At 34.7% G+C, this 11,117-nt stretch overlaps 1 protein-coding gene across 3 annotated transcripts; it reads right to left on the bottom strand.

Moving 5' to 3' along the window:
- Window positions 1-3,313: 3,313 nt before the first annotated feature.
- On the bottom strand, window positions 3,314-6,583 carry LOC144700652 (isocitrate dehydrogenase [NADP]-like). 3 transcript variants are annotated; one of them, XM_078572101.1, is made up of 14 exons: window positions 6,450-6,583; window positions 6,046-6,089; window positions 5,845-5,954; window positions 5,546-5,583; window positions 5,357-5,434; window positions 5,183-5,236; window positions 5,002-5,103; window positions 4,844-4,929; window positions 4,653-4,756; window positions 4,497-4,565; window positions 4,307-4,422; window positions 4,053-4,230; window positions 3,577-3,699; window positions 3,314-3,495 (listed from the first exon to the last, which is right to left on the bottom strand). In XM_078572101.1, exons 1-14 carry the CDS (start codon window positions 6,454-6,456, stop codon window positions 3,402-3,404), a joined length of 1,203 nt encoding a protein of 400 aa, XP_078428227.1. In that variant the 5' UTR covers window positions 6,457-6,583; the 3' UTR covers window positions 3,314-3,401. The 3 variants fall into 3 exon arrangements, with proteins under 3 accessions (XP_078428227.1, XP_078428228.1, XP_078428229.1); XM_078572102.1 differs by lacking the exon at window positions 6,046-6,089 and having other exon boundaries at window positions 6,450-6,577; XM_078572103.1 differs by lacking the exons at window positions 6,046-6,089; window positions 6,450-6,583 and having other exon boundaries at window positions 5,535-5,583; window positions 5,845-5,935.
- Between the last annotated feature and the right edge of the window lie 4,534 nt (window positions 6,584-11,117).

The following is an 11,117-nucleotide window of genomic DNA, read 5'->3' as shown; positions in this document are numbered from 1 at the left end:
AAAAAACACTAGTTAGCTAAAATGATTGAGTCGTCTAACATGCACAGGGCATGATATTTTTATAATATTTTGAGTAAAGTTGATCTAATGTAGGTAATTTTAAGAAATGGTATTAACAATGGATGTTTTAGTACTAAAACTCCGGAGTATCACAACTTATATCAAGAATTCCCAATTATTTCATTCCATTAGTATGTATGAGTTAATGTCAAACTAATGCACCTCCAGGTTTCTCTTGGTTTTCATGAGCTCTGTCTTTATATTCTATTGATCAGTACTTCCAGCCAATTTCCTACAGGAATTAAATCCATATTAATATGTGTACAATACAATAGGATTGTAACACAATGGATTGTTATTAATTCATTTCTAAGTAGTAACAAGTGAGTTTATGTGCCCCAAAGGCATTAAACATATAATCATAAAATAAAACACGTGAAATATAATATGTCACTGTTCTACCTTTGATGCAAGACAATCACTTCATATATTAATGCATCAAATAGTGTTTATTTGATAGCTTGAATTCATGAAATTATATTTTTAGTATTTCATTTAATTTTCATGGATATTATGCATGCCTTCAATTGGCCTAGCATATATTAGTTTTATGTATAATATTTATAATTTTTTATCCTTGATTAAAATTTATTCAATTAAATACTTATCTCTCATTCTGGCTTTTAACAAAGACGCTTTGAAGGGTACCTAGGACCCACTGAAACTTTTTATCTCCTTAGGGCCATTTAAAAAGTGATAATTTACTCATTGTGAAGTGACTATGCCAATGATAATTTCATGTAAACCATAAGTTACAACAACTTTTCCTCAATTGTGTGACATAAAATGGAGAGTTGATAGTTTGAGGGTTTTATTTTTAATTATGTTAAGGATTATAGACTCAACCAGAGCATCTTTGAGACAAACTTGTAAAAATGAAAAATTAATATAACGATGAAGTGGGAAGGATTTGGATATCAGCCACCAAAAATCATCGACCACAACCTTATTCACTGGATCATGCTAAATTATAAATTGGGTAATTAAGTTTTTTATTTTTTGCATTGAAAACATTTTAAAATCATTGTGTAATTAAGTTTTTCTAGACTATACCATAAGATATATATATTAAATGTGTTTAAGCTAGATAATAAACACCAAAGAGTCTAAATAAGTTTCATATGAAATATTAAATACAAAACATACATAAGAATGGAATATGTTTTTTTCATGAATTGGAATAAAAATGACTTAGATATACCAATTAAGTTTAATAATGTATCACAGTTAGTTGAGATACAAATTATAATGGTCAGCTTTACCATATTGGACATGTATAAGATCTCTCTTATGTCCCTCTATCAACCATTACAATCCCTCTCCACGTCACCTCCTATCCCATAGGTATTTCTTAAACCTATATACCCAACTATGATTCACATAATAAACCATTTTTCACACTAATAACCTAAATTAGTTCCTTATTAAAGTAATTGTAAGTTTTCTGCAATCTTCTATAGGACTTAAGCAAAAGTTGATATCATTAAACACTTTAAATATTTTTATTTTAATAAATAATGAATATTCAGGGAGGTCAACATTAAATTTCATATCCTACTATCTTTCTTGATATCACCCATAAATATATTGAGCTTGGTATTTAACAAAGTCTTAAATATATAAGTACTTTGTTGTAAGTTTTAAATATATACTGTTAGAGTTATAACAGTAGATATGATCATAAAACAAACTTATATATCACTTAAACATATTTTTACGGATTAAATGGATTTCCTTTTATCTCACTAGAAAATCTTCAACCATCAAATCTTCACTCCTCATTTCACCCATCAATTCAGCAATTCATCTGCCAAGACAGTAACTAAGTAATAAGTTATTGACCTTGAAAACTCATGCAAATAAGCCCACTTGATCTTAATTCTTGAATTTTAAGGTCAAACCTTCTTAGGTGTATTATGTTAAGCATTTATACTAGCATAATTACATATATTTGTAAGTAAAATTTGTATTTATATATTCGATAGAATAGGTAAATATATGGGCTTGAGGAAAGTGATAATATTACGAACTAGCCCTCATATTGATTGAAAGTTATATCTTCTCCCTGTCCTCTACATGATCTCCTAATATATGTGTAACTATATATTTATTAAGAAACTAAAGGTCTACTATACTTAAATATGAAAAGATAAAGGTCATATCGGAGAAAATAAGTTACTAAAATTAGTTTCAGTAAAATTAGATAGTCAAATAAATATTTCCCCATAATCATTTGAATTCCTAATTTATCTAAATTGTTACATCTAGTTATGAACGAAATTTGGATAAGTGAAAATAAGAAGTAAAGATTGTGAAACCAATTTTAGATGAAACCACAGGTAGCTTCGCAAATTATGTATTATTTTCATAGAAGGGCATTTTAGTAATGGCGCACTACGTATAAAATATTATTTTCTCCACTCTTTTTTCCTCATTTCAGTAATGCATTGTAGGACCAGGCGCTCTCTCTCTCTATCTCTCTCCCTCTCTCTCACTGTCTCTATCTCTGCCTCTCTCCCTCTCTCTCTCTGTTTCTGTCTCTGTCTCTCTCCCTCTATCTGTCTCTCTCCTTCTCTCTGTCTATGTCTCCGTCCGTCCGTCCGTCCGTCCGTCCATCCGTCCATCCGTCCATCCGTCCGTCCGTCTCTCTCTCTCTCTCTCTCCCCCCCCCCCTCTCTCTCTTCTTTTGTTTTTTTATATGTATATTCTTGTTACATTTCTAACAGTAATATAATGAATTAATTTGTGGATTTCCCTTAAATTCAATATGTATAATCCATCGTCATGAAATATTAATCTACTCTGCGTGTTCCTCCTGAACTACTGTCTAAAACTTGGTTAAATTTCCATTCACAAATTCACTTAGCGAGAATTGAGCCTAACACTTTTTTTCATCAAAAGATGCATAATCAATCTGATCATGAGCATTATTTTAAATTTTACAAGACTTGAAAGCCCACAACAACCCATCCTACAGTTCCCTCTTAATGTGATTCGTCCTCGATCAAGTAATGGGATATGAAACAAGGTACATCAGCACACTCAATTGAAATAATCATGTTCATTCACATTCATTTATTGAGAGAGATCATGGTGAGTATAAAAGTGTCTCATTTCTGAGAAGACTTCCCAGAATGTTTGGTATAACAACCTTTTTATCTGATGCTTTGGAATTTTCTTTCGGAGTTTCATAATGGGAAGTGAGAGGGAGAGAGACAAACAAACAAATTAAGAAGACCTATTGGGACGGGTATCTCGTATACGTTTTTTTTAAGAAAAGAGGGAGGATTACCCCGCAAAGGTTTATCAATCTGGTCTCTCGAATATTGATGAGGACAATTTTAGAGTTTTGGGCTTACAAAGAGTAAGGTCTTCAATTTTTCAGCAACAACATCAATGAACTCTTCAGTGCTCAAGTACTTGTCGCGGGTGACGCTGGAAAACCCAAAAAAAATATATGATTGATGAGAGCATTAAGTAATCTTTTTAATAACCAAAATTATGTATGAAACTTACTCTGATCCATGGATGAGCAAAGCAAGATCCTTGGTCATCTTTCCTGACTCCACAGCACCAACACATGCTGCCTCCAATTTGCTGGTGAAATCCAGCAGCCTGGTATTACGATCTAGCTTTGCCCTTCAGAAATAAGCTTAAATCAGCAGCTGACCATTGATAAAATACCAATCCCCCCCCCCCACCTTAAAATGGGCAGAAATGACAGAAATACCCTTTACAAATGTCCGAGATCAAATCAACTACCCATGTAAGATTTATGGTAAAAATTATAAAAACCAAAAAAATCAAAAGCCCCTATGAAATAGCCCTCTTGTGGGCTGAAATGATAGAGCTACCCTTACTGCATTAACCAAACAAGTGGGTTGAAATGACAGAAAGACCCCTAACAGGAATTGGGGATCATATCAGCTATCTCAGATCAGAACTGTAGTAAAAAATTGAAAAATATTTTTTGTGCATAAGCCAATAGCCACCTATGAGAAAGCCCACGCGACCAGGCAAATATCAAAGCAATGCTGTTCGTACTGGTTTCACCTCCTCTCTGATGAACCCGGTAATGTCGAGTCACCGTACCATGTGCTGCTTCTGATTCTATTGTTTTTCCATCAGGACACACTAAAACTGATGTCATCAGGCCCAAAGATCCAAATCCTGTCAAAATATAAATTTAATATTTTTTTGAAATAGGAAATTTCTGCTAAGGACCAAGGAAGAGTGCCCAACCCACCTTGGGCAAGAAAATCACTTTGAACATCCCCATCATAATTCTTACAGGCCCAAACATAGCCCCCATCACTCTTCACAGCATACGCGACCATATCATCAATTAGCCGATGTTCATACCTAGATAGACATTCATCAGTAACTCGCTAAAGGTTTGACCAGTCAACTTTATGTGTTTTTACAAAAAAGTATACCAGATGCCTGAGTCCTCGAACCTTGATCTCCAACTAGATTCATAAACAACATGGAATATATCCTTGAACCTAAAACATAAAATTTCAATATGAATAAAGGAATATTTTTGGGAATTTACAATGTTAGGACAATTGAAAAATTGCTGAGCGACTGACCTTCCATCATATTTTTTCAAAATTGTGTTTTTCGTGCTCAGGTAAAGAGGCCATCTTTTCTGGTAAGCCATGCTCATGGATGCTTCAGCAAAAGCACGGATTGACTGAAAGCACATGCCATCATAGGCCAAGATCTTAGGCATGGATAAAATAACTACTAAAAGTCAAATACCAAGCTAAGATTTATATACTTCATCGGTGTTATACATTGAGAGTGCAACCCCCCCTGAGCCGGTGTAGTTAAAGACATCTAATTCCATGTTCTCCTTTTCTCCCTCTAAAAAACAGTGGAAAAGTTTGCAAATTAATTATAATAAGGGGATGAACATTAAAAGGTTGGGCTCCTCACCAAAGACCAACTTCAGTTTTCCTGGGCCGTTGATCAACGCATCAACGGCTCTGTATTGATCGCCAAAAGCATGCCGTCCAATGCAAATGGGTTTTGTCCATGCTGAAAAAAAAAAAAGTCACAGAAGAAAAATGGCAACCTTAAGAGAAATAAACGCAGACTGCTTTCCAACTTTCTGTACCAGGAACAAGCCGAGGAATATTCCTGCAGATAATAGGTTCTCTGAAAACAGTGCCTGAAAAAACTAGTTTCAATTAGCAAACAGCGAATAATTATTACTATTATGATTATTATTATTTTACAAGGCTTGGTGTCAATTAGCATGTTTATCATAGTTAAAAACCATATTACCGACCATTTAAAATGTTCCTAATGGTTCCATTAGGACTTCTCCACATGGATTTCAAGTTGAACTCATTGACACGAGCCTCGTCTGCGAGAAGATAGCATTGAATTGGTCAATTGAATTGGACATGGAATTGGAATCAAATTAATCAGGAATATTTTTAGGCTGAGGAAAGTATGTTCTCTACATGAACGAGACCTGGGGTTATGGTGGCACACTTGATTGCCACATTGTACCTAAAACGTTCAATTTAATTTATCAGTCCCAAGAATAAGCTGATTATAAGACATTAAGGAATATAGATAATCAACAGTATTAAGATGGTAATACGCTCCGTGAAGATCCCCTAATGTCATGGATGAAGAAGAAGAAGTGATTGGGATTAAAACAAAGCTTATTAGACTCTGTACTGAAGAATTCACAGAGAAAACTAGCATTTTAAAGTACCTCGTTAAAAAAACTAGGATGATGACTTGTTAAAATTGGATGAATCTTACTTGAGTGTGGCCTCTGCGCTCTCGATCGTCACTTTATCATTGGTTGCGTCGCGGTTTGGAAGCCCTAGGTCGAAATACTTTATGTCCAAATCCAAGAAAGGTAGAATAAGCTGCACATTGATCAAGATACGGGAATTTTATCGCAACAAGAAGATGAGAAGAGATTAATATCGGATAAATCAGAATCGCTCAACCTATCACCTTAGCCTTGATTGAATTCCACAAAATACGAGTCATCTCATCCCCTGAATCAAAATGAGGGATCGGGAGTGCCGACAAAAGTAAGATCATAAAAATTGAGCATAAACACGGTAACCGAAGCACAACTAAAAAATAAAAAATACATTCCATAATTCGATGTCTCAGACAGCAAAAAAACTACTTTCCCGATTAAATGAATAAAAACTAAACGCAATTAGCAATTTCCTCCGCGTAAGCCGTCGGAAGAAATCGCAAAATCTAACGATTTCAGTCGCACGTGATCCTCAGGATCACGTTCCAAAGGGGAAGAACACAATATTGTTCAACGGATTTTGGAACTACAATTTGGCGAAATCATGATCAGCTTGAAAGATGACAGTAAATGAGATCTGATCGAAGCTCACCATCCATTTCCACGACAGGATTCACAACCTTGATCTTCTCGAACGCCTTTCTGGATCGGAGAGTTCGTCAAAGCTTTGATGAACAATCGGCAGCAGGGAAATACTAAGAACGTTTTAGCAATAAGCTTGACTAGTTGACTATTTCATAAGATCATATATTCGTTGTCCTTGTTTTAAATAAATAAATATTCAATAATTAAAACTATTTATAATTTTTTTGTCAAAATAGGATGGAATTAGGAGCCTTTCGAAGCACCTTTCTTAAATCAATTATTATTGTAAGAACTAGCAATAGTGAGGAAGTCTAAAATAGGAGTATGATATAAAATATTTAAATGACTAAAAAATTATCACTATTTGGTCAAGTTTAGTTAATCATAAAATTTTTAAATAATATTTTATGAATATGGCCTGGTTGTATTCAACATGTCAACCTATAATAAATTAAATTACAACGTCGAATTTATATTATTGACTACTGACCTCCTACTCTTGCATGTAACAAAAATTATAAGGAATGCCAATAAGTGAAAGGACGATCACATTCATTTAATTGGAGATGATGAAGGGGTTGGGATTTCATAAAATAATTACGACTTCGTTAGTTTTAATACTAAGATATTACAAGGAAAAAATATGAGGGAAATACAAAGGAACGCCTACGGTTTTGTACAGTCAATATCTATCATGGAGAAAGTATGAGATTTACTGGCTCTAATTAAATCTAATACGTAAGTGTAAAAGTAATAGTCAATCAATTAAATTTTACATCTCGAGATCGAATTAAATCAATCAATTCTGGGTCAGGCATCTCAAAAACTAAAAAGGCAATCTGATTTCATATGGCTGTCTTAGTTGGTACAGTATTGTTACTAATTTTACTACAATAAATGAAAAAAACAAGGATATTGCAAAATCAGCAAGTGATGTTTGCCAAAGTCAACCATGGAAATCTGGTAGTGGTAGGTCAAGAGATGAAAATTTTCCAGTAGCCATTGAGAAGAAATTGAGGGTGAAGATTACATAACTATTTAAAATCATGAAATACATAGTCTTCTATGCATATGCCATTTATCTACCAACATCTTAGATAATATTAGGATTTTACTACATACAAGGATACCTGGTTTATATAGACAACTCCAATTGAGGCAACCTCATGTATTCAAGAAAAAATATAGACAATACTTGAGATACCCCCAAACGAAAAAGATAGGTGTATAAAATAGTAGAGCATAAGGACAGTGAACTTATAACTTTGGTTACTCAAAACTTAATATGTTCAAGCAATAATTTTTTCCCAAATTTTTTTTCATTTACCAACAGCCTTTAAAGGACAAAATCGACAATCTTTGGAAGCATGCTTTCATCTAAAGGCATGTTGTTTGCTTTGAGATCACCATAAATGAACTTGAATCTTGAATCTTCATTAATCTAGAGGAATCTACAGGTGGTTTTTTTCAATAATATTCACCCTCTTTTCTCATATCAAAAATTTAGATCACCTTGAAACTAAATTTAAAATTTTCATAATAAAAATAACAATGTTGAGGAAAACTGTGTTAAGAACTGTATACTGACCTCATTGTTGAAGTGATATAATTCAAGGTTATTTCTTACTTTAAATTCCCTACATGGTTGTCATATGTGTTGGACCAGTGGAGTTAATTATGAGGAGGCTATATTGATTCAGCCAAGATGGCCAATAGAAAGTTGGATCATATAAGTGCTTTTAATGCAAAATATCTTAACGTGTACATTCATAGGCCACACAAGCTTCTGCCTGCTTATTTCATCAAGGGATCCCAAAAATTAAGATATAAAATGATATAACAGTGTTTTAATCCAAGATTTGAGGTATAAATGGCCCAGTGATATCATGGAAACTGCCGAAAAACTCTCAAAGGCATTCACTCTCTTGGTGGTATCTCATCATTTCACATATCTCATCTAGTGCCCATGTTCAATGCACAAGGCTTGATTTTTTAAAATATATGGATCTTAGTCATGAAAAACTATATATCTTGTATGTTCCAAAATATTGGGAAGCAGAGAAAAATCTCTCCACCATGGTGCTTGTCAGAGATATGAACAAAAATTCATTTGTGAGCAGAGGAAATTATTGTTCTCCAGTCTCCTTTGTGAGTTAGAAAGAACCGCCCATGTAGTGTTATACTTCTTTCATAGAAGTTAGTGATATGTGGTTTGAAGCATGCATCATAATTGGCTCCCATATACAGGAAAAAATATACGTGGATATGGTTGGTGCCGGTATCATTTCTGTTCTGTAGAACTTGTGCACATCGTCTACTTTTTGGATATGTCATCCTTTGAAGAATATTACACATGTATCCCAACCCCGATAATGGCATAATAAATTGGTATAAGCTAGTAAATACATTAGACTTTAGCACAATTGTATGCTTGGACAATTTAGACACCATTAGGCTGCAAGCACCCATGAATAATAATTTTGAATCTTGTTTTAATATACCTTTGTGGTTTCTCCTATTTTTTCAGTAATCACTCCAAGTGCAAGTTAGGGATGGGAAATTTATTGTTCGTCATCGAACAAACATTGTTCGTCCACGAACGAACAGGTCAAAATCAGTGTTCACGTTCATGTTCAGTTGCGAATGAACTACGTTTTGAGAAACATATATTATCTATGGATGGGAGGGATTGGGGGGAGGGGAAGAATAGTAGGGGTAAGGGAGTTTTAGTTCCCTTGATAACGCTTACCATTTGTGAACGGTTCACTTGTTCATGAATGGTTCGCAAGCACTGTTTGGTTGGGGTTTCCTCCGTTCGTGTTTGTGTTTGTATGCAAGTTTGCAAACAAACAAATTTTTTAATGATTTAGGATCCCAGGTTCACAAGGTTGCAGATTCCCGTCCCTAGTGCACGTTCAACAACTTCCATCCATTAACAACCATAGACACTATCAACATTATCTTCATGGGGATAAGTATTGCCTTCACAAATGGATTCAGAATTTGATATCACATAAATCCTGTGTTTTTTGGAAGGCTCCATGGGGCAGTCCTTGATGCATATGAGGCCCCAAGCTCCATTTTTAGTCATCTTGAGGGTGACTCCTGTCCACTAAGGGTCCTTTCCCAATGCATGGGATGTCATAGAGCAGGTTGAACAATGACATCTTCTTCATCCGTATCAACTTCAATTTGTCATTTGATACATGATGGGACTTTTGAGTTGTCTTCACAAGAAAGTAATGCTACTCTGGTTTTCCCTCTTGAAGAAGGCATTTCCCTGGAGTTTGATATTGCAACATCGCTTACATAAACACTGTTGAGGTCCAATATGTTCTGTTCTAGTACCTTGGTTGAATGATAGAAAACTAATTTCCATGCAACGGGAGCATTGATCAATTCCACATCAATCTCTGAACATAATACATCAAATGTACCTTGTGGGACTTGTTCCACCCTTGACTTGCTTGCTTTGAGATTTCTTTGAAGTCATTCACGTGCTCAACATCTAGAAGTATCCATGCAATCAAGTTACTCTTGGATCTCCACTTTCTTCTTCTCCAACTCTTCTTGAAAAAAAATTAGACCTTCTCATCATGAAGACTCTCTTCTTGGATCAGTAGAGATAAACTCAGAAGGAAAAGAGGGAGGGGAAGGGTGGGTGCCCAGCTCTGGCTGTCATGGGTGTCTAAAATGGTTGCCCCTTCCTCTATTTATATTTCGCTTAAGATTTTTCTCAAAAACCCATCAAGTAAAATATATTCACCATGACCCTGTGATCTTATGTGTGTGACCCTCTAGGCCTATTTATCATTCTAGTCAATAACTTTAGTGGCCCAATAATAATAATTATCCAATATTATTAATTAACTACATCAACATATATATTAATTAACCAATATTCGATTTAACCCTACGATAGGTTAAGTTTCCAGCCCGTGGTGTACCACACTACACCTCGTGCTCTAGAAGATACCGAGTAGTGTTTGAACTCTCTCATGAAACTTTTACCATCATCAGTTTCCATATGTGTATAGTCCTTCATTCGTGTGAGACTCTTGAATGACTTAGGGTACGGTTGATTGTTAAACCCTAATCCATCATTTGATTAGTATTGATGCATAATATGGGTCATTGGAGAATGCCTTCTCAAATATTCTCAGTACCCTAGCCAAGGATTAAGTTGCATCATCTTCCTTGAGTCAATCTCCTCTAATATTGAGGGCGGATGATCCTGTCTTGAACACTCAATCATCTTCGTGGGCTTCTTCCGATATCCAAGCTATGACTTGCTAGAATCCCATGGTTAGGGACTCATAAGTTGTAGTCAAAACATAATTGTCAATCCTCAAGATGTCCTTGGTGTCTCATGTCAATGTATCACTTATACAACCATGAATCAACCTAATTGATGTTTAGGTATAATACTATTTAGGGATTATTCTGATCAATTCAGTTAACTTTTTCTCCAAAGCGCATCTACCATCTGTCCTTAGTATCATCATACTAACAGCCACAAGATCAACCATAATTATCGATAAAATTATGCTACTCTATCCGGATAATTCAATGTCCATCTCAACTATCCATTGAATATGAATATTTAGAACACATGTTTAAAGACTAATGATCATTGTATTATGATCGCGTCATAATTCAGTAGGTCATTGCACAT

Source organism: Wolffia australiana, chromosome 3 (assembly GCF_029677425.1).
Source record: "Wolffia australiana isolate 7733 chromosome 3, ASM2967742v1".
NCBI classification, from domain to species: domain Eukaryota; kingdom Viridiplantae; phylum Streptophyta; class Magnoliopsida; order Alismatales; family Araceae; genus Wolffia; species Wolffia australiana.
The sequence above is the reverse complement of the archived record's forward strand: the minus strand, read 5'-3'. Positions and strand labels throughout refer to the sequence as shown.